Raw genomic sequence first — 24421 nt, forward strand, 5'->3', positions numbered from 1 at the left:
GGCTTGAAATTAGTCCTTGTTGGCATGACGATTCCTCTTGCTCCTAAATTGGAAATCGTGAGGAAAATTTTTCAGGGTGTCATGTTAATTAGTTTCATACATATAATATGTAGTCTTGTAACTTGTTTTGCAGTCATTGTAATAAACACTACTGAATGTGTCAGTGGATGTTACCCTAATTTTTGTTGAACCACATAAATTTGGTGTTCGTGTGTTTACTTTGATCTTTTTATTCTTGCTGTTTATCTTGTTTGCTTGTAAGAGATCTTAATTAACTATCACTTATTCCACAAGTTTAAATTAATAAAAAAAAAATTGTGAATTTAATCCAATGTAATAATTTCATTGAAATCAAGTGGACTATCATAATGAAGTAACCCAATTAACTATTGAATTTAATTTTTATTTTATAAAGACTATCATAATGAATTAACCCAATCATCTGGACGGTTTTTTAGCTGAAAGGTTTTATATATGCCATTCACTTAGGCAAGGACTATCATAATGAGGCCTTTTTCATGATAATTGTAACGTGGCTTGATTTTGGCAATCAAAATCGGTGACTTTGCCAATCAAAATCGGTGACTTTGCCACTTGGTTTTGGAAACCAAGAGCCTGTTTGGATCAATGGGATTTTGGATCATATCACTCAATTTTCATAATTGAGTTTTCAAAATGCGTGGATCTCACAAAAACTTTTGTGTTTGGCTTGGTTTTCAACACTTGTTTCCATCACTCAAAACTCAAAAATTTGAGATAGAGTGATGGAAACAAGAAAAAACAATTGGGTGTTTTCAAAAATTGAGAACTGATTCTCAATGGCAACAACGTAAATATAAGGAGCTTGTGGGGCTCATAACTTGTGTGTTGTCAAATCAGTTCAGAACTCATGTGATATTACCGTTGCAAATTTGGGCTTCAACATTTCACACTTCTCTCAAAATATTTCAGCCAAAATTTTCCCTCTTTCTCACTTTCCTCTCTCCATCTTGTCACACATGCATGATGTCCAAAAGCAAGTTACACACGGTGTTAGACATCCTGGAAAGCAAGGACTTGCGAATTAAGTCCCAGTTGGTTTAGGACTCTTGTAGCCGCAAGTAAGGCTAGTCAAATTGGCAGAGTCACTATCAAGAAAATATTAAAAGTAAAGTTAATCTAAATATATTAATTAATAAAAAAATTAAATAAATAATTGTAAACAAATGTAACTACAAACATATGTTTTCTATCATTAAAATAAACGAACAAATATAACCAATTCATAATTACTAATAATCAAAGGAAAAGATTAATCTATGTACATAAATTTTAGACATCTAATTTGATTCTTTAAAATATATTAAGATAATAAATTCATCTTATAGTCTATATATATAACCGAAGCTTTTAACTTTTTATTGACCTCTCCAAAGTTTGCCACATCATTATCATTTTTTTAAATAAAATTATTTTTGCTTAGTCTAAACTTAACAAGGGGTGAAATTCTATCTCTCTAACAAATCCAACTTGAACTCAAACTTATCATTGTCATTTTTTTAAAACAAAATTATTTTTGCTTAGTCCAAACTTAACAAGGAGCGAAACTCTATCTTTTTAACAAGTCCAAGTCAAACTCAAATCTAAACGTTGATAATTTATCTCCAAATTTGCGAGGTTTATCATCAATACTATAAAAGCAGTGCAAACCCCTTTTTTTTTAATAACCGAGTAGAGGTATGAGCTCTTCTTCTATTATTTTCTTCTCCTCTACTTTGTTTTTTTTTTTTTTTTAATTGTTTTATGATTTTTCATGTATTTTTCAAATGTAATTTTCATACATGAATCACTAAACTCTCTATAGCCGTTTTTTACAAGATAAAAAAACTTGCAATAATTGAAATTTAAGATTGCTACTATTGCATATGTCTTTGCTTCACCTCATGATATGAAAGTATGTTAATTTCTTGGGTAGAAAGCTTATATATGATATATTAAGAAGAGGTATGACTTTCATTATTTCAACATGGGCTCCTGCTCAACATTTTTTAGCGTGTGTTACATGATGATAAGGTTCATTTAAAGTTTAGTCTTGTTAAAATTTAAAATTTATTGCTTTATAGATTCATGTACTTTTTTCTTTTTCTTATATTTCTCTTTTGAATAGTCATATATTTTTTGAATTGTTTTAATAACTTATTCTTTAATTATATACCTTTTTTGGCATATTAGAAGTTTTAACATTTGAATTTGTGTAGTCACACACACACACACACACACACACACACACATACATACATACATACATATATATATATATATATATATATGTACATACATATTTTATCTATAATTTGTAGGTTCTAAATCTTTTGATTTTTTTCAATAGTTATAGCCTTAGATTATTCTTTCAAATGTAACCTATATTTCTCTTATATTTCTCTATTGTTTAATCATATATATCTTGTTTTGTTTCAATAATTTCTAAACAGTGAATCATCCTATTCTTTAATATTTTTTGGTCTTTCAGAAGTTTTAATATCTGAATTTTGAGTTATTTTTTTGTAGTATCTGAAATTGTCTAACAAATTTTTTATAAGTCATTGCACGTTCAAGCAATGACTTCTTCATCGAATTGTAACACAAATTGAAGTCATACAAAAACAAATCACGCAATGATGTAGTTTCTTAATTAATTTAAAATTTTATAAAATTATTTTAGTTTACCGCACAAATAGATATGTTCCCATATGTAGCACGGGTTAGTGACTAATATAAACTATTAAGAATATAGCAAATACCTGTAAAGCTGAAGGTCCTCAATACCAACAAATTAAAATTTAGGCCTAAAAAAAAAGGGAAAATTTTTCTTACCAAACTAGTTTGGAGAGAACCGCTTCAAATTTCTCATTTATCTTTTTATTGAATGTGAATTTTGTAAATCTAGCCATTGAATTGTATTTAATTTTTGTTCTGAACATACATATCAAATTTTGTTCAAATCAAATAGTATTTACTATTTGATTAATAAACTTATTTTTTATGCATAATTTTATACTACAAAAACTTGAAATTTAAATATTTGATTGATGACATAGCTATTAGTCTTTAATTTTCTTAAAATTTTGTAAGTATGAAGGATATAATAAAAACATGCAATCCAATAGTTAGATTTTCAAATTTCACATCTAATAACTCCAAACCTTTTCCAAAAAAAAGAAAAAGGCCAACTAATTCACTATATAATAAGCAACATTAGTATTTTTTTTTACTTTAGTTAATTGCACATTTTATTCCCCACTTGGGCTTGATTATTTAGCACCCATAAACAAAAGAAATTGTGTAGATCTAGCTAACGAAAAACAATAATTTCTCAGAAATGGGAACAAAATTTTATTACCACATTACATACCAAAGAAACATTTACAATAAGTTGAGCTAATTAAATGCCACTGCAGCACAACCAAAATAAAAAGGAAAATAATAACCCATACAAACCTCACCCCCATTGCATTAAAAAAAAAAATCATATATTTTTGCCCCTTCTGTCTGAGAATTACACACATATTATCTTGTCACTTGCCTTGAATGCGCAAAGTAAATTCATGCAAGGCTAGAAGAACTTCCTTCAACCTGTCTTTGGTCTCTGCATTGACCAAGTTACCATCTTTATCAAACTTTGCAGGAGGTTCGAATGCATTCAAGCAAAACAATGGCTTATTAATGAAATGAATATCAAGAAAAACTCCGACTTGGCGAAGATGATACTGTGCTCGTTCACCACCACCACTTCCTCCAGTACTTATAATGGCAGCAGCCTTGTTAGCCCAAGCATTTGGTGGTCTAGATGCCCAGTCAACAGCATTCTTCAAAGGTGCTAAGAAAAGAAAGCACAATACATGCACAAAAATTGTAAGTTATACTGCTGTTATGTGTCCATGAAAACTCAATTGGCTTAATTAAAATTATATGAAATCTAATATTCTTTTTCTTGACCCTAAATTAAATAAATCTTGTATAATCCATAAATCGATTAAAAGAAGCCAATTTCTACAATTTGCCAACGCATGATTCCATAATCATTCGGGTTAATTAAATATGTTTTTGGTTCACCTGTCCCTAGAGAAAAGAAAAAGAAGCGGATTTTCTAAAAATTCTCTTACGTTCTAATTAATGTTTGGTCTGTTATGGCAAGCATCATGCATAGATAACTTTCTTTTCTTTTTCCTTTTAAAAAGTGATCAGAAACATATTTCAAATTTTTCTCTGGGTATCAAATTATTTATTTCAAAATAGATGAGAAAAGACATGAACATGGAAGAAAATTATTTATTTCTAATAAAACCATAAAAACTTATCCTTCAAACAGAATTTTTTTTTTTTTTTTTTTTTGGGGTGGGGGGGGGGGTGTGTTAAGTTGTTTTTGAACTAGATTTAACACAACTCTCTTAGATTTATATTAAATTATAATGATTTTTACAAAGAATAAATTATATTTTAATAATCATCTATGCACAGCAAAATACACCACTTTAAGCACTTCATTTCTCAAGATTCTTAAACGGAATTAATTAGCAAACGCCAATTTCCACAGAAAAAGCTCAATATATTGGAGAATGAGAGAAAAGAGGTGTACCAGCGAGGGAAAAGTTGTACTCAGGCGAAGCAAAAAGAACACTATCAGCTTCTTTTATTTTCTGACGGAAATCTTCGACTTCTGGTGGAAATGTTCCCTGGCCTTCAAGGTCAGTATTTAGCAAAGGTAGCTGGTCGATTTCTATGTACTCTATTTCAATTCCATTGACTGACTCTTGGCTTAGTTGGATTGCTACAATAATTTTTATCATATCAAAAACTCATTTCACATAGAGAAAAATTTATCATCAGAAGAATTAAGGAAATAACTAATCAACAAATAAATATCCTTATATAAAACATGGGTAAAATCTAAGTCAAGATAATTTAATTACTAAATAGTACGTTCTTATTCATCCATATGCAATTTTTTTTTTTAAAGTAGCAATGCCAAAAATTAAGCGTGAATTCTTCTACAGCTTCTTATTGACTTGTGAGACATGCAAATCAATGAATTAATTGTTTCGTTATCTTAATGTGTTGTACAACTTATAATGCTAGCTAGGAACATATATAATTTTTTGGGAAATTTTCATTTTAAACCTTATAGTTATAGGGGTGTAACAAATTCAATCTTGTTGTTTTAAAAGTTAAAAAACTAAACCCTAATATTTTAATAAATAAAAAAATTAAATCTTAAGATTTCAAAAAATAACTAATTAAATCTCACACTATTCAAAGGGTACAACATTAAATTTTAAATTTATTATAAGGTTAATATGAATTTTTTTTTCTTTTCCCATTTTTTCCCAAATTGTTAAGGTGACAAATTATGAATTTAATTAATTACATTTCTTTTCATAATAGAATATAATGAACTAAGTTGTTGATAAACAAATTGATGAACTCAACTCGAGAACAAACTTGAACTTTTAATACTTAATTCAACTTGGTGTATTTATAGTCAATAATAATATGGCAGCTCAACAATTATATATAAAAGAAACTTTGTGAAAAAAAAAATCTTTAGTCATCAGAACTATTTATAATAAATAAGAGAAAAAAGTGACACAAATTACGTACCAGCTCGAATGAGGCCTCGGTGGTAGGAACCTTCACGGAGAGACCCACATATTGCTGCCACTTTGATTATAGGTTTCACTTCATTTGTTGCCTCCATCTCTCTATCTTTCTTTGTGTATCAAATAGTAGAAACTATAATGTACAAATGCAATGCAATGCAATGTCTCTCTTTATATCTAAGTCGAACGAACAATATTAATGTACAAAATTAAAACTGCAAATTAATGCAATGAAATCTCTCTCTTTTATGTAAAAGTCTTATCTGAAAATGCAAAGCAATGCATTCCAAATTTATAGGAAACCTGGACCGAGCGATACTGTTGAATAAAATATTACATTAGTTATTATAAGGTTAATTTAAAGCTTATAATCTTATGTGAAGGGTTTGCATGTAGACGTGATTCTGAATGGGTACGTTGATATATGTCAATGGTCAAAGAAAACAAATTTTCTAATATGAACATTCTAGAAAATAATAACAATTACACAAATCCCAGTGGATGGGGGGTTTATTACGTAAGTGATGAGGTTTACAAAAAATTAAAGAAATATTGACTGCGTAATAAGAGATCGACTTCTTAAATAGAACATCAAAGGTTATTAATATAGGACATGCTTTTAGGTACTCTTATTTGTTCAATTGTTTATATATTCAACACATTGAATCAATTAAAGTTGAAACTTTTTTGTTTTTGAGAAGCCAAATTGTAGGAACGCTGGCTTTTATTCCACTATCTCATTTTAATTTTTCAAAGATTGTGAGTTTTTCTTTAGAGTTTTTTTCCCCCAAAAAGGTGACAAATTTGTGGTATATATTTTTATAATAAAAACTTAAAATTAATAGAAACCAAAAACTATTCCTTACCCTAAAAGCCTTATGATTCAATTGATTGACACTTCTTAATATTTTTAACATCTAAGTTTCAAATCTCCATCTTTTGAGTTAAAGGGCAGGCACATTGCATAAACAAGACAAATTCAGTCTGTGATGCACATGGGCCGGCCTATGAAAAGACCAAAATTTATCTGGCCCTTGACCACACCTTGGAAGACTTGTTACTGATAAATCTGAACAATACAGAAATTAGACATCTTGGACTAATCTTCATACAACCATCACCTTTAATAAATCGATTTACGGATCCATAAAACTCATCAAGAAAGATCACAAACCCACGGTGATCCCATGAAAGCCAATTTTGTAACAAGGCCAAGATTTATATATATTGAAAGCTCAAAAATGTGTTGAAAACACAAGAGTTGTTTAGACCCCCAAATTAAAGTTACGGCTCGTTGATTTTACTCTAACTTATACTAAGTGCGGAACAGAGTAAATGCAAGCGAATAAACACAAAAACTACTCTAACCCATCATAGCAGTAAACGGAAAGGTAAAAGAGTAGCAAAGAATAATGCAAATACAAGATAACACGCCGATGTGTTATCGAAGAGGAAACCAAAGAACTCGACAAAAAACCTCTTCGCCGCCCTCCAAGCAATAATCGATCTACTAGACAATCAGTTGGGATACATGAATAGCAAGAGACCCTCCAAACCTAATCTACCCAACGCACCTAAGCCCTCCAAACTCCTACCCCAACAAGGCTTCTCGGAACCGTGTCTTGTTAGCTCTCCAGATCCCACAATACGCCCGATTGCATCTGCCAAAGCCTGGCTTCTTCCAATACTTCCCAGGAGCACCAAAACCTCACTTGACACTCTGAAAGGGTGTGGTAAGTGTTTGGACTATCAACCTCTCAAAAATATGAAAATGGAGAGGTAAGAGTTGAGAAAAATTCACAATAGATTGTGGAAAGAATTGTGGGTATAACAATGTGACTAGAATTTTCTCTCAGAAGCACTCCTCAACATCTGTGGGTAATGTGGGTATAAATAGTGTAAGTACAAAAAGTGAGTATCAAAAATAACAATTCAGCAAAATAGAATATTTCGTGGGTATCTCGCAGGAAGGCCTTACTCGTGAGACACTCATGAAAACCAGCTGTCTCCATTCTGTCCTAACTCTTCGCATTCCAGTCATGTGCAAGGCACATACTTCATTTTGCGGGAAGCTTACTTGCGAACTAGCCGCAAAAACAGCTTTAGTCTTCAATTGCCTTGAGTCTTCACATGCTCTATCTCTTTCACACAAACCTTACAAATAAAACCCACATGAAATACAGGATACATAAGATTGAACAAAATTACAATCAAATTTGGCACGGAATTGAAGCCAACAAAAACATAGTTGTAAATTACAACTTTACAATCTCCCCCTTTGGCTATTCCATGATAAAACTCCTAAAACAGACTCTAGACTTAAACGTGAGTTTGGGAATAGTGGCAAAACTCACTCACACCTAATTTAGAAGCTGTGAAGCACTTCCATGTATTTACCTATAACCTAAAGCACTCGCACATAAACAAAACTTTCATTAAACTTATGACAAGTTGAGTACATGGTACATATATGAGCAAGTAAAGTGCAATCAAGTTCATAAACACTATATAACATGTAAGCATATCTTGATCAAACAATGTCAGTCATTAAAGAATGAGTAAAATAAATATTTAGCTGGTAAATGTTCATCCGAACATGCAAAGCACTAAAGACGAATTACAATGATTAATTGCATGTCCAACACACAACCAATGCAAAATACACGAATTATTTGCATCTAGGATACAAGATCCTACGAGGGTACAAGTGTGAGAGGTACTTAAGATATATTATCAACATCTAAAAGTACTAAAACAATGCTACAAAGTAGTGAGATAAAAACAAGTACTAAATATAAAACACAGAGTACTTAAACTTTAAAAGAAAGCAACAAATCTATCCAAGAGTTATAAAAACTAATAGAGTTTAAACCAAACATAAACAATGCTAAACCACCAATAATGAACTAATATCTATATCTAAGCTCTACTCCCCCTCAACTGTGCCAGCTCCCCTTCGAAATTTTCTCCCCCTTTTTGACCAAAATGGCCAAAAAGACTAGAATTACTCGGACTCTAAATCGGAACCCTACTCCATCTACATATCCTCAGTCTGTGAGGATAATATAGTGATCTAACCTTGAATTTATGCAAATTGGTCCGCAATGTGCTGCATATGGGAGTCTAGCATGGTATACATTTGTTCTACCCTAGCAATGAGGCGATCAAGTCTATTGGGTCCCTATGCTTGTGCTTGAGAGGATGGCTAAGCAGAACTTTCTAATGTAGAGGTGAATCTCTCAATCTCTTCCTTAGTATCTCCACCCTCTTCCTTAACATGATCCCTTGGTATTTGAGACACACCGGTTTTGGATTCTTTGATTTGAGCTGTGCTTCGAGTCATTATGTGTGCACCAATGGAATAGTCTCTTTGTACTACGGTGAGACCGCTCAGAAGTTTGAGCCTTGTCTTTGCAATGAGGCTCATAATGAGAGAAGGGAATGGCATGATAGTTATGGAGTTCCTCTTTTCAATGCTTTTGGTCAAGAGATGAAAGATGTGTCCATAAATATCAATCTCCTTATGAATGAAGAGATCGTATTAGAAAATTGTCCTTGGAGCAAACAATGTCGTCAGGTTGGTGATCGAATACAAGTTGTGAATCATCACATAAGATAGAGTCCTCATCTCTGGATTGAATGGAATAGTGTTCATTGACTTCTTGTTTAGTGTACCACCAAGAAGCCTTACCATTTCCTCAATAGATTCCAAAAGATCATCATATTGCATGGTAATCGGCTGAGAGGGAGGATGAACTTCTAAGAACTCTTGTATGGTTTCCCTTGTGATAACAAATTCCTTGTGTCTCACCCAGCAATTAATGTGGTATCCATCCACACTAACATTCGAGAAGAACTCCTTGATGATTTTCTAGTACACAACTCCACTCAAATTCAGTAGCTCCGTCCATGTCCTCTCCTTAAACACTTCAGGTATGCAAGTGTCCTCAAAGGTATCCAATTTGACAACTCTTTCCATAATTATTGTGACTCGTTTGTAGCAATCATTGTAAGCCATTTCTGCATCAGTTGATATGAAATTATCAGAATCTGTTCGAGGACACTTGGAGGATTTCTTGGAAGCTAAATGTTTAGTGGGAGACATCTACACAAGGAAACACAAAATAGAGAGGAAAAAAAAAAGTGCAAAAACACAAAAATAGAGCACAAACTTGATTAGTTTCCAGTTAGTCCAAAACATAAGTATAAAAACTCAAAATAAAACACAGCAAGGTTAAAACAGCATGCTATTAGTGCTAAACCATGAAAAAATAACTAAAATGCATGAACTTGAAACTGTGCATATGTGAGCATCTAGTGTGCATGAGGTGTGCTTGGTGGGTGCCTAGTGAGTGCCTAGGTGATGCATGGCAAGGCATGGTGAGGCACCAGTTGGGCAAAGTATGCAAAACACATACCCAATGATCAAAACATGTCAAGCAAGTTCAATCGAGGGTAAACCTAGGAATTGGAACTCATTTGAGTCCAAAACAACTTAAAAATGCCACTTGAGCATTTTGTCAAACACATGACATGCAACACTACACTACACATATAGGCAATGCATGAACACATGGAAATATGTCTAAATACATGATTAAAATGCCACAAGGGGCAACACAGATACACATAAATCAAATGGGACATAGCCCATTCAAAATTTTGAAAAAATTTTGCCCAAAACAAAGTTCCCAACCCCTTTTTTGAAAATCCCCAATTCAAGAACCCTAAATCAATTTCTAATCTAAGAAAAAAAAATGAAATGAATGATAAGAAAACATACCTTTGAGTTGATTGTGTAGAGATTAAGCTTGAAGAAGATAAGGTTTGAGTGAAAAACAGATTTGGGTTGAAAGAGGTTCGAGTGAGGCAATGAGAGGGAAATAGAGATTGTTTTATAAATCTGTCACATCAGCCTTATAAAACTGAAAACACGCATTTTTCACAGGTTATATAGTTGCAAAATTACTTGCGAAAAACACCACTGAAGCACAGAAGCTTTCGTGAGAAGCTTCTAGTTGCGAGACAATCGTGAGGCAGTCGCGAGACAGTCACGATACTTTCTGCATGAATTTCAATGTTTTTTAGTTTTCCCTTAAACTCTTTTCGCGAGAAGCTCTTAGTCGCGAGCTTCTTGCAAAAATGCCTCTTGAACAAGTTCTTGAAGAACAACACAAAAAAGGGCGAAAATGCCTCTTGAACAAGTTTTTGAAGAACAACACAAAAAAGCATTTTGAACAAAAACTTAAAGCACAAGAGTATAAAATCACTTTCAAAAACATATAAAATACTCAAAAATATTTTTGGGTTTGATCGACAAGCAATTGAGCATACACATCACATTTGAACGTGTACAATCACACAAATGAGATAAGCATTAATTGAACTAAGACTTATGTGTTGTGGGTGAGTATTAAATGTGAAATAGTCCTTAAACCAGAGTAAAGCTTCAATGATTAATTCAATCAAGTCATACACAACCGGTACTAAGTAAAGTGGTTTATCTCAATTATAGAAATGAACATATATAATTTCCCACAATAAAATGATTACAAATCTTAGAAGCTTTTCATTTGGTTTCTGCACAAATCATAACATTTGATCATTTTTTGAACAATACATCTCATTTTTGAGATCGGTGCTTGAAATTTTTCATATTTCAACATTAAGAGTGAGCTTTTGGCTTTTTAAGCACCATACATTTCAATTTAAAAGTCGTTTTCCCTTTTTCCTAGTCAAATACTAGTATGTGCGACGGTTTTTAGAGCTCTTAATCTCTTTTCATTTTGAGATTTACATTTGTTAAGCTCTTTAAGCAAAAAAAATAAAAGAGTGGGAAGATATATAAGCACAAGTCTATGCAAGTTTCAGGATCAACAAAACCATTGACTAATCATTCATAACAAGTTTAAAGATCTATTTACAATAGTCACATAGATGTCAAGATTTTTCCTACAATGATATAAGTGCATAAAGAACAAGTTACGTTTGTAAATGCACAAAACCATTAGTATAAAGGTACAAGGCAAAACATGCTTGTGACAATACACAATAATACCGATCAAACTTTTTGGATTTTCTACTTTTTATGTGTTTTTGGATTTTTGATATAAAAAACAAGTAAAGATTGATATATATATATATATATATATATATATAAAGGTAAAAACATTCAAAGCAAATAGCAAACAAACAAACAAAAATACTCGCGAGAAGGGTTCCCATGAAAAGGGCATGTGAGAAGCACATGACTGAAAACTGAAGAGTCATGTCGGGCTGTCAATTTTACGAGTATTTTGCGGGTAAGACATTCCCGCAACATTCCCGCTAGACTCTTTGCCTGGAGGATTTTTGAGTGTGACTTTCTTATCCTTCACCCATACTATACATACCCTCATTACCCACAAAAGTAAAAAATGCCATTTTAGAGAGAAAAACCCTAAATAGGTTTTCTACAACACACACACCCATCTTTTAGAGAGAGAGTTACTCATCCTTAATAAGAAATCATTCTAGTCTCTTCTTCATCCCTTTCCCATTGTCATACTTTGAGAGGAGATTTGTACTCAAATACAACCCACACCTTTTTAGAGTGAAGAGAGTGTTTTGGAGTTCTAGAAACTTTAGGGATTTGCCAAAAGAAGCCTGTGAGACTTGGCTGATGCAATCAGGCGTATTGCAGGATCCAGAAAGCTAAATAAGATACGATTCCAATAAGTCTTATTGGAATAGGAGCTTGGAGGGCTTAGGTGCATTAGGTAGATTAGGCTTAGAGAGTCTCTTACTATTCATGTATCCTAACTTATTATCTAGTGGATCGATTTACTGTTTGGAAGGCGGCGGAGAGGTTTTTCATCAAGTTTTTCGGTTTCCTCTTCGATAACACATCACCATGTTATCTTGTGTTTGCATATCTCTTCCCTTACTCTTGTGCTTTACTTTTATTGTTTGTTGTTCATATTTATGCACTGGAGTAGTATCAATTGATTGTGTTTCATTTACTCTTGTTTCCGCACTTAGATAAATTAGAGTAAAATCAACCGAGTTGTAATTTTTAATATTGGGGTCTAAATAGCTCTTGTGTTTTAACACAAATCCAAACTTTCAATTGGTATCAGAGCTTTACATTTGTGAGCAATGAGTGTATATATATAGTATGGGTCAAGGGTAAGAAAGTCACTCTTAAAAATCCTCCAGGTAGAATGTTTTGCGACTACCTCGCGGGAAGGCCTTTCCACGAGACACTCGCGAAATTGACAGTCTGGCACGACTCTTCAGTTTCCAATCATATGCTTCTCACGTGGCTACTTTGCGGGTTAGCTTCTCGTGTGCTTCTCGCGAAATCCACTTAATCTTCAATTAAGCTTGAGTTTTCACCAATTTAATACTAAACTCAATACAATAAAATCTCACAAAAATACAGGAAACAAAATTAAAACAATTACAACACTTTTTGTCATGAAATAAAGTCAACATAAAACATATCTCCAGACCCCCAATTTACAAATAACCAACACAAGCTTATAATCAAACAATGTATGTGCGAAGTATAAAAATAAGTTAAAACAGAATTGGTAAATTAATCACAACTAAAATTAATCACAACAACGATAAAAAGGCAAAAATTAAGGAAGAAGAATACAAACACAAGATAACACGCCGATGTGTTATCGAAGAGGAAACCAAAGAACTCAAAGAAAAACCTTTTTGCGGCCCTCTAAGCGGTAATCAATCTACTAAACAATCAGTTGGGATACACGAATAGTAAGAAACCCTCCAAACCTAATTTACCCAATGCACCTAAGCCCTCTAAACTCCTACTCTAACAAGGCTTCTTGGAATTATGTCTTGTCTAGCTTTCCCGATTGCATTTACTAAAGTTGGGCATCTTCCAATACTTTCTAGTAGCACCAAAATCTCACTTAACACTCTAAAAGGGTGTGGTAAATATTTGGGCTATCAGCCTCTCAAGGATATGAAAATGGAAAGATAAGAGTTGAGGAAAATCTACAATAGATTTTGTAGAGAATTGTGGGTATAACAATTTCTAACTATCAAGGTTTGTGGTTAGGGTTTTCTCTCAAAAGTACTCCTCAACATCTGTGAGTAATGTGGGTATATATAGTGTGAGTACAGAAAGTGTGTATAAAAAATGATAGTTCAACAGAATAGAATGTTTCGCGGGTATCTCACTTGAAGACCTTACCCGCAAGACAACACTCGCAAAAACCAACTGTCTTCATCCTGTCCTGACTCTTCGCATTCCAATCATGTGCAGGACACATGCTTCACTTCGCGGGAAGCTTACTCCCAAGCTACCCGCGAAAACAGTTTTAACCTTCAATTGCCTTGAGTCTACACTCTCTCTCTCTCGCACAACTCTTACGAATAAAACCCACATGAAATACAAGGTATATAAGATTGAACAAAATTACAATCAAATTTGGTACTGAATTAAAACCAACAAAAACATAGTTGTAAATTACAACTTTACATATACGGGTGATGTTTGTTACATTACACACATCTTGTTTGCGTGTGTGTGTGTATATATATATATATTATGCTATTCTTGTATGAAAATACCTGCTGTCAGGGATTGAACTTGAGGAACTCAACCTGCATGTCAATACTATGACACACGCCTACCATCTGAGTGTGATTTACTAAGAGAATGTATTACACACTATGCATGGTGAAGGGGCATATTTGAAGAATGACTGTACTTTTTGCTTGGACAGAGAAAGTTTGTAAACACAATTTTTATGTCACAATTTTGATAGGATTGATTATGAGTGGTAAAGAAAAAGTAACGAGTCCATATGAAATTAAGTAATTGTCTACTACTCACAATCGACTATATCAGAGTCATGACAAAAATCATGTTACAAAAATTGTGGTCATAGAAAAACTGTTGGACAAAATATTCAAATATTTTCTTTGTAATAAAGTAAACCTTGAATCAATCATCTATACCTTATAATAGCATTACAAATTAGTAGGTTATCAAAACGTTATCAGTTTATCAATTTGCTAAATGTAATTCTGCTACAGTTTGGATAGATCATAGACCCAGTGTATTATGCTTCTTCTTTGATGAGTAAATACAAAACTCACAGATCTATATGGATTGAACACAATCTCAATTCCATCTTGTTTATGAGGGTAACATGCCATTTGATCCAAGGACCATTGGCTCTAACTTTTCATCACCAGGCCATGAACAACATGAACAGAAGCTTGACTGGTACAAATTATTTCTCAAAACCATGACACGCCAAAAGAACATGAAAGCAAGTTGATGTCTGATTCCAAACTTCACTTTTACAGAAAATAAAAATAAAAATCCATGCAGCCTGTTACTACTTGGCATAAAGAATCAGCTAGGTTGTAATGCCAGGCATAGTACATACTGTGTCACAAATTATTTTCACCCAAAAATCACGAATTATTTCTCAAAGCTTTCCTTGGAGGCGTAAAGTAAATGCCTGCAAGGATATAAGAACTTCCTTCAACCTCTCCTTGATTGATTCATCAACCAAATTGCCATCACTGTCAAACTTTGCAGGAGGTTGGAACGCATTCAAGAAAAATTCAGGTTTGTTGATGAAATGAAGATCTATATAAACTCCAATTTGGCGAAGGTGATACTGTGACCGTCCACCACCAAAACCTCCTCCAGCACTTACAATTGCAGCTGCTTTATCAGCCCAAACATTTGGTGGTCTAGATGCCCAGTCAATTGCATTCTTCAGAGGTGCTGGTAAAGTGGGGAAGAGAAAAGAGTTGTCAAAACACAAAGCAGAAAATAACATGCACCGATTTTTTGGCAATGCATAATCCTAATATGTTGGCTAAAAAATTTAACATATATAGACTGCAAATTAACACCCCCTACCCTCCCTTTTTAATTTTTGATAATTGAATAATATAATTACGGATCCATCAATGCCATTTACACAAGGGAAAGTAATGTATTCTTGCATGAGAATTGGAACAAGGTTAGCATTGTAACAAAACAAATCAAAATATTTTACATGGCAAGGGGTGCATTATTAGATGTGCACTCTGTCAATGCTGATGAATTGTAACCCACTGACTCTGGACATATGATTTAACAACTTCCTCTTGCATCTAATCAAAAACCATGCATTTCCATTTTTTCCAAGAATCCATTAAGAAATTTAGTATGATTCAAAACTATAAAACCTTTTTTCCATTTTCCTACATTGTGAAATTCCTCGAGTTGACTCAAACCCCTCTGGTTCTACATTAAATTTCGACTATGCATAGGACAAAGGATATCATAGCGAAAGAGTGCTCATCTCCACCAAACGTTTGCATGCACCTAATATATCAGCTTTATATTTGACAAGAATGTAGCTTAAAGATAGCAAGAAAGTAGTGCCAGAAATTGAAATATTAAGAATTGCTGCAGGAAAAGACGATTTTAGAATAACAAATGTCAACAACTCTTGAATTATTTGGAATCAGCAACAGAAACCAATATGAAGGGGATTATATTACATTGCAACATCTGAAACATGCAATAGCTGGAGCCTTGGAAATTGCTGTATTAATAAGTAAGAAAGGTTAATTTTTTGTCTCTCTCTATCCTATAGACAGCATGCTAGTAGTCACTACTACTTTCTTGGGATGGTCCCCACTAGTAAACTATTTGGCTAATTGTATCAACTTTCAACACAGATTACAGACAATGAACTTGCCATCAGAATAGTCAAGGTCAAAGGGGTAAACAGTTCCAACCATATTGGCTCTACAAAGGATATTAATGATATATCAGGAGGAAGAATTAATCATTGGGCATTGGAAAAGAATTTACAGCAACTTGTCCAAGAACAATTTTTACTATGTTGAGGCTCCTTTTAAAAAACTTTTAATTTCTTCTCTTGAAATATGTCTAATTTTAAAAGCCTTTTTTTACATCTTAAATTTTAAGTTCTGCAAGTATTTTTCCTCAACAATTTTTGATTAAGGCTTGGATGAGTTGAGTTGAACCTTCATGCATCCATTTGTTCCATATAAACTGACAATGGACCCAAAAATTTTCCCTGACAATTTTAGCCATTCAGATGCTTTTGATCAGTAAGATATGCAAAATAGAACAAATATATAAACTTCCTTGATGTCCTTCCAACCTTCCTACACAGAAATCAGTCTATTCAACACATAGTTGCTGTACATCACAGAGTGAGCTTGGAGAAGGGATACCTAGAATCAAATCTCTCTAGGATTTGGAATATGGAATCATATACTGTAATATGCCAGGCTTATGTAGCTCTCTCCTTAAGGTTAGGCTAAGTTCATAGCAATTTTCTGAAGTCCTATGGGACTCACTTAGTCAGGGTCAAGATGAATATCCCTATAAACAGCTCCTGCTATACTTCTCATATCACACTAGATTATGTTTGAAATAAGATTAATGAACCATCTTATAATTGAGAGGCCTAACGCATCAGGTACCTCAAAGCTCATAGATTGAAATGATCAACTAAAAGGCATTGAATGAACGTTTAAATGAACTTTGTTTTAGATGGCTTATTAGCTCATTTACTTGTGTACAACTTTTTAAAGTTTCAATCTATTTTTTTTAAGTATAATAAAACTTTTGTCAACTTTCAACAAATAATCTTTTCAACATAAAGCTAATTCAAACCGATAAGTGCTACACATTCAAATGCAGTGCAGAATGAATATATATATATATATATATATATAGTTTCAAAGACAATGACCACATGTATGCTGAGTAGACATTTGAAAAACTCAGGCTAATTTAACTCTCTACTTTTTTCGTTTTCCTGTTTTCTCCCTCCCTGCACTGTTTGCTTGAAGATTCTGATTTTTGACAGAATGTGGGAAATTTGGTTGAAAAACTAAGTAATATTATATATTAACACAACATTGCATTTGAAAGAATTTGGGTAGCCTAAAGTGTAAAGTGTATGGTCAACAATAATAATAATCATAAAAGTAATTTAGAACCAGCTGTAGTTAAAGAAATATAATATTGGGGGATTTGGGCGGTCGAATTGGCAATGAAAGCCGTGATACCATGCGTACAAAATAAAACCCAAAAGTTGGGTCAACTAAACTTCCCAAGTAATAAAAGTCATATATTATATGCAATGGTACCTACTCCCAAGTTGAGACCTCACCCACTTGCAACCACAAGGTCCTGAATTCCTTATCTATCTCCTATAACAGGACACCTTTTGCTTGTCCCATTGCCCTTTTTCTTTTCCATTTTTTAATCAAACAACACCACCCCAAATATGAAAAAAAAACTACAGACAAAGCCTCAAAGGTTCTTTTCTAAGAACTAACCCAGCCCTTATACAAAGCACCCACCATTTTCAAAACCTTGCATGCTTCATGTCCCACATCTCCTCTGAAAAATAAATGGGTAAATTACAACAATCTCCATAAGCATTTATCAAAATGAGATTACAAAATGTGACAAATTAGTCCATGTCTGACTTTTCTAACGAAATATTTTATTTTTAAATAAATACTCTTATGCAAAGTATGATCGAAATAACACTACCCTCTCTCTCGAGATTTGTAAAGATGGCTTTCTATAATAAATTCAGTACAAATGAATAATTTATAAAAATAAAAATAAAAATTGTTAAGAAGTTCAATTTTTTTTTTTTTTTTTTGGGTTACATTTTTACATTCAGTAACATTTGGAGAGTGTCATTTATACAAACCCTTGTGCAGTGTCATTTTGATACACCTCATAGAGGTTGAATTGTTGAAATTTAAACAAAATAAATTCAACCCAGGACATGAATTTTAGTCCAAAACTGAAAATTTGCAAACAATACCAATTTTCCAAGACTTTTTTTTTTTAAGGAAAAAAAAAGGAGTACCTGTAACTGAGTAGTTGTACTCGGGTGAAGCAAAAAAAATGCTATCAGCTTCTTTAATCTTCTGACGAAATGCTTCCACGGCTGGTGGGAAAGTTCCCTCTCCTTCCAAATCAGTGTTGAGCATAGGCAAAGGTGATATGTCTATGTACTCCATTTCCAAGCCATTGATGGACTTGCTCACCTCGATTGCTTCAACAAAACACACACACAATCAAAACCCAGTTCTCAAAAACAAAGTATAAAACAGTAGTTAAAAACAAAAGCAGAGAAAGTACCAGAACGAACGAGGCCACGGTTGTACGAGCCTTTTCGGAGAGACCCACATAGAGCCGCCACTTTAATAATCGGTTTTGCTGCTATAACAGCCTCCATAGCTTCAAACTCAGAGTTCTCTGACTCTCACTTCTGTCTGTCTGTGAGTCTCTGCGTATAAAGTGTGTGTTTGAACTCTGAAAGATGGGTCAGTTACTATTTAGACAAGTGAAGCTGTGTGAGGTACATTATAAAATGCTGTCGTTTGCAGCAGTTAATGGTATTTGATGAAATATGAATTGTTTATGTGTTTAACTGCCGTTGGATTAGTGGAAAATGGGAATAGAAAATGGGGTTTGACCTTGATGAGTGATGATGTGATGATAAGGTAAAAAGAAAAGTTTAAACTTTAAAGTTGTCTGTCCAATTTTCTGTTGACAAGTGGGAATTGTGAGATAAAAGGATTGTGTCCCAATGTTTTGGGGCACCTGGCTCATTGAAGTTGTCGGCAGGTAAGAGAATTTGTTGCTTAGGGACTGAGCAAAGTTACAAATACACAAAGTTCTAACAACAAAAAATTCAAATCCGAGCTTTTAAGAGCAACTGCTGAATCTTACACAATACTAGTATAAAAAGTGTATCATTTTACACATTTTAATCGAAAAAATGTTTACATCAGTTAGTGTAAAAGTGTGTAAATATACATCATTGCTACAGTAAGCAACTACATCAGTTCGTTTAAAAATTTCTGTCTATTTTACACTAAAAACCTACTTTATCTATTTTACACTACCACAATTCCTTTTTCAGCTCACTCACCCGTTTCTCTCTTTCCCTCACCCACTCCTAGCTCGCCGATCCAACTCACTCCTAGCTCGCTGATCCAGCTCGCCACCGCCATTGCCTTAACCTCAGCCATCAGCCGATTCAGCCTCCCTTTCGCTTTCGCCCTCCCTCTCTCCTTCGCTCCTCCCTCTCTCCTCCACCACCGACCCTTCGCCTCCCACCCCCCATCGACGACAGCAATGGAAGATCCGGCGGCAGTAATGGAAGACTTGGTGGCAGTAGATCGGGCAGCAACAAATCGGGTGACAGATCCAGTTCCATTGGGCATTTCACGTGAGTTTTCCATTGAGTATGGTTTGGGCTAGGTTTTCCGGTGGGTTTGGACTGTTTTTAGGTTGGGTTTCTTGGTGAGTTTTGATTGATTTTGAGTTGGGTTTTCTAGTGGGTTTGTCTTAATTTTGAATTGGATTTTCTAATTGCTTTTCTGTTGATTTTGGATTAATCTGTTGATTTTGGGATATTTTTCTGTGCTAGGTTGCGGTGTTTGGTGGTGGCGCTGGGTTTGGTGGTTAGATGGTTATTTTCTTCTTCTTTCTTATTCTGCCACGCTAGTTTGTTGTAGTTTGATAGAGGAGAGAAAAAAAAAAGAATTAAAAAACCATTTACACGGTGAATAATAATCATGCATATATGCAGGGTTATTGTTCATTTACACGGTCATGGTGTATATTTGCACATCTTTACAAAGACTAATGTGGGTGTTTTTTGGGTTAGAATGTGTAAAATTAGTACTTTTTTCTATATTAGAAGATTAAAGATGAGTTGATGTGGTATATGCACTGTTACTGTATTTCTTTCATTTAATATTTTAATATTTGTTTCTCTCTCCTCTCTGTAACTCTGACTCACCTCACTTTCTTTTTCGCATTTCCTCTCTCACCTCACTCCCATCGATCAACTCTCTCATTTCATTAGTTCAACTCTCTCAGATCACTTTCTCATTGACAGCACAACAGTAGCAGTGGAGTCAAGCGTGTCGAAAATGGAAGTAGTAGTGTCAATAGCAGCGGCGAAGTAGGCGAGCGGGGTGAGGGGGAGAGGGAAGAACTCGGAGGTGAGGATGGAGCGTATGGCAGCAGCCGTCACAAAGAGGTGGCAGTGCTGCGAGGTGTTGATCTTGCTTAGGTCGGAGGCGTCGATCTCGCTCTGATCTGTTGGTTGCTGGTTTTTTTTTTCTAGTTTTTTAGTTGATTATGGGTGTGGATCGATGGGTCTTTGGGTTGATTAGCTTGTTCTTTAGCTTTGTGGGTTCCGATTGGTGGGTTTTGACCTTGATCTGCTTGTTTTTTCTAGTTCATATGGCTGGGTTGAATGACAGTGTGTAAGTTGCGTTGGGTTTGTAAGAGAGATGAGTGTTAAAGAAATGAATATTTTATTGAATAAATGTGTAGAATAGATAAACTGATGTGGGTGTTTTGTAAAAGTGGGTGTGTAAAATAAAAAAAAATAAAAAAAAGTATGTTTTTTCTTGCAAAATAGATGAAAAATTTGCACTAACTGATGCTAATTCTCTAAGGGTTTGGATTCTTATTTAGACCCGTTACTAACATCATTTTTTTTACCTATCACAGATGTGAAAGTTTTTATCATATTTTTATGTCTATAGGCTTTATCCTTAATTCCTTAGAGACTTGATTTGAGTTCAGTGCTCTTATGTATTGAACCTATCAAAATCATGATATATGACCAAAAATGGACATGTCATAATCCTGACAATCCTAACAGTTCTGGTGCACAGGAACATTGAATCCAATCTTTGTCGGTTGTACAATGCGTAAGGTCTTTTTTTTTAATAATATACAATAAATTTCACAATATTTTTTTAGCATATCCTTATGATTGGTACATAATAAAAGTGACGTTAACAATGATATTAATCAAAATGATATTACACTAACTACAATCCATTATCTTAATAAATCGTGTAAAAGTTAGTGAAATTTGTTTTCCTTTGTGTAACATTGTTGATTTACAAATGGAGTTCCAACTGATCTTTCGGTGCATCAGTTGAGTGTCATATCTTATCCTGATCATTGGGCCACCTTTATAAAGATGTTTTGCCTAAGTGGCCTCATGAGAATGAGATGAGGAACCTACTAGTGCCTCCTTGTTCATCTTATGTTTCAATGTTCTATCATTGGCACTCATCAAAGATTGAAATAATGGTTACAGATACTTGCTTGGCTAGGTCCAGAAGTGCATGCTCCACTCAATTTCTTGATGTTGGCTAATCGGTAGTCTAGGAAAAACTTCTAGTATTGTGGGCTAATGGACCAAGTTGAGTCTCAACTCTCAATAAATCTGAAATTTTGTTTACCCTTAATAGTTAATACCTTTGCTGGTAGACAAGGTTTATTTGTCTCTTTGCTTCTCTCTTAGAATTCAAACTAGTTGAAAAGCCTGCTAGCTTCAAGGGTTGAAGGCAAAGTTCCTTAGGATCCCATGAGTTGATAAGTTTGACTTTAATTAAGTTGGTACTGAACTCACTCCTCATTTACACCTTAGGCTGCCATCTGTAATTTTTGTTGAGCATGATTATAGTGTACAAGATGTGATGTAAGAGCATGTGCTTGAAACTAGAACACAAAAGTGTTAGGTTGTAGACATGAACCTTTATATACACCATGAATAAACTTGAATAAATTACCAAGAACAGTGAAATTGCAAGAGTACATTTGGGACATGGTCTAGGCAAGTCTGAATCTCCTCATTCCAACTCCCAAGATGATATCAATGAAGCAAGTCATCCTATAAAACACTTAGGGGTTGTTTGGATGAGAGAGTTTTGAGTGATATGATTGTGTTTTCATCACTCATCATCCAAAATTTGTGGGACCCACATAAATTTTTTTGTTTGGATACCATCACTCATATTTGGTCACCCGGTTTTGGTCATCCAATCCCTCAAAAAACTGAGTGATGAAGACCAAAAATGAAAACACAATTCAGCTGTTTTCATCACTCAAAACCGGTCACTCAGTGGCAAGCCCGTAAATTAGCTGAGACTGTGGGCCCCTTCACCAGTGCATTGTCACATCCATCACCAACGACTCCTTTCTCTCTTTCTTCTTTCTCCTTTCTCTCTTTTCTTCTTTCTCCAGCAGCATTCTTTCTCTCTCTCTCTTTCTTCTTTCTCCTTTCTCTCTTTCTTCTTTCTCCAGCAACATTTCTTACTCCTGTCCGAGCCATAATCCGAGCCATATTTGAGGGCAACAAGGCCGAGCTCGTCATGTACGCGAACTGGCTCTTCAAAACCGACTCGAATCCACTAGACCGACGAGTAGTGTCCAAGCTCCTCCACCTCTGTTGCGCATCGGACTCCGCCGACTCCGCCGCCGCATTGCTCAACGGAGAGCTCGGAACTCTGCCACTCGTCAACGAGTTCGATGATGAGACAGGCCTCTCGCCTCTCCACACGACGGCCGAGTCTCACTCAAAACGTTGCAGAACTCTGTCGCTCACTTGATTTTTGAGACATGGGTGTGTGTGTGGTTTAGATTTGTGGTGTGGCTGTGGTGGGTTTAGATCTGAGATGTGGGTGGCTGTTATGGGTTCAGATTTGTGGTGTGGGTTTGGATTTGATTTGGGCATAAGGTTTGTATTTGTGATTTGGGTATTTGTGGGTTTTGATTTGAACATGTGTGGGTACCTATGAGTTTATGTTTGTATTCATTTGTATTTGTATGTTTATGATGGTTTGGCCGTAGGTTTGGGATAGGATTGTTCTTGTTGATGTGTGTGTACATGAGAAATGAAAGAGAAAGAGCATAGCTTCAGTGAGAGTAACAGGGCAATGGTGACTGAAGGGGAAGAGAATGAAATGAAGAGAGTGAAGGGGAGGCGGGTAGGCTAACAGAACTTAAGACATAGTGCTCAGTTATGGGGCCCACAAAAAGTAGAAAAAATTGAGTGATGAGAAACTGAAAATATGTGCCAAACAGGTGGGGTAGGAAATTGGGGTTTTTTGAGTGATAAGTGATGAGTGATAAGTGATGAGTGATGGGTGATGAAAACTGAGTGATAAGTAATGAGTGACCATTTTTTTTAAACCAAACAAGGCCTTAGCCATCCTTTCATCTTTTGAACAAATTTCTCTTTTATCTATATATTACCAAAAGCTGAAGTGCAACATTTATTGTTGTTAAACTCCTACTACGCCACCTCATCACCACATCATTTGCCACATAATTATTGTTTTTTTATTCTTTTTTTTTTTTTACAAAAAATATATATAAATAGATTATTAACTTTACATATTCATTTTTGTTGGTTTTAATGCCTATATATATATATATATTTTTTTTTTTTTTTTTTCAATTTTCCTATAATTTTTTTTATATTCACTTATTTTTTAAATATTTACACTTTCTTCTACTTTTCTTCTTTCCTTACCTTTTCATCTCCTCAATATCCTCTACTTTAATATCACTATTTATCTTTCTCTTCATCTTCCTTTTTTTTGTCTCTTCTTATTCACTCCCTCTTATTATAATTTAGAATGCAAAAAAGCAATTTATCTTTTATTTTTACATTCAAACCATAAAGAATATTTGTTTCCTTTTCATCTCTTTTTTTCCCTTTTTTTAATCGTTTTCCACTTCTTTTTCCTTCCTTTAAAAACAGCGTTAATTTTAGAGAGTAATTATAAATTTGACTCCCTCTTTACAATATTTTTATTGTGTTGGAACTAAACCTCTTGGCTCCCATTACAGATTCACAACACAAAATTGTGAGAGCATGTATATGAAATTTTCGGTGAAATTTAGCATGTGTCTACTAGAATTTTTCTTC

At 34.2% G+C, this 24421-nt stretch overlaps 2 protein-coding genes across 2 annotated transcripts; both read right to left on the reverse strand.

Annotated features, from left to right (window-relative positions):
• Positions 1–3554: 3554 nt before the first annotated feature.
• On the reverse strand, positions 3555–5755 carry LOC115987399 (NADPH:quinone oxidoreductase-like). The gene is made up of 3 exons (XM_031110928.1): positions 5638–5755; positions 4616–4807; positions 3555–3856 (listed from the first exon to the last, which is right to left on the reverse strand). The coding sequence occupies exons 1-3, from the start codon at positions 5732–5734 to the stop codon at positions 3555–3557; spliced, it is 591 nt and encodes a 196-aa protein (XP_030966788.1). The 5' UTR covers positions 5735–5755.
• Positions 5756–14699: 8944 nt separating this feature from the next.
• Positions 14700–19133, reverse strand: LOC115987397 (NADPH:quinone oxidoreductase-like). Its single transcript, XM_031110925.1, has 3 exons — positions 18808–19133; positions 18533–18721; positions 14700–15396 (listed from the first exon to the last, which is right to left on the reverse strand). Exons 1-3 carry the CDS (start codon positions 18902–18904, stop codon positions 15092–15094), a joined length of 591 nt encoding a protein of 196 aa, XP_030966785.1. The 5' UTR covers positions 18905–19133; the 3' UTR covers positions 14700–15091.
• Positions 19134–24421: the final 5288 nt, after the last annotated feature.

Source organism: Quercus lobata, chromosome 4 (genome assembly GCF_001633185.2).
Source record: "Quercus lobata isolate SW786 chromosome 4, ValleyOak3.0 Primary Assembly, whole genome shotgun sequence".
Lineage (NCBI taxonomy): Eukaryota > Viridiplantae > Streptophyta > Magnoliopsida > Fagales > Fagaceae > Quercus > Quercus lobata.

What these genes read in the sequence shown, in the direction of transcription:
- LOC115987399 (XM_031110928.1), bottom strand. Translation starts at nt 5,734, where the DNA reads ATGGAGGCAACAAATGAAGTGAAACCTATAATCAAAGTGGCAGCAATA. An exon ending in CCGAGGCCTCATTCGAGCTG is followed by an intron (nt 4,808 to 5,637) that starts GTACGTAATTTG and finishes AAATTATTGTAG; the next exon opens with CAATCCAACTAAGCCAAGAG. An exon ending in GTACAACTTTTCCCTCGCTG is followed by an intron (nt 3,857 to 4,615) that starts GTACACCTCTTT and finishes TTCTTTTCTTAG; the next exon opens with CACCTTTGAAGAATGCTGTT.
- LOC115987397 (XM_031110925.1), bottom strand. Translation starts at nt 18,904, where the DNA reads ATGGAGGCTGTTATAGCAGCAAAACCGATTATTAAAGTGGCGGCTCTA. An exon ending in CCGTGGCCTCGTTCGTTCTG is followed by an intron (nt 18,722 to 18,807) that starts GTACTTTCTCTG and finishes GTTTTGTTGAAG; the next exon opens with CAATCGAGGTGAGCAAGTCC. An exon ending in GTACAACTACTCAGTTACAG is followed by an intron (nt 15,397 to 18,532) that starts GTACTCCTTTTT and finishes CCACTTTACCAG; the next exon opens with CACCTCTGAAGAATGCAATT.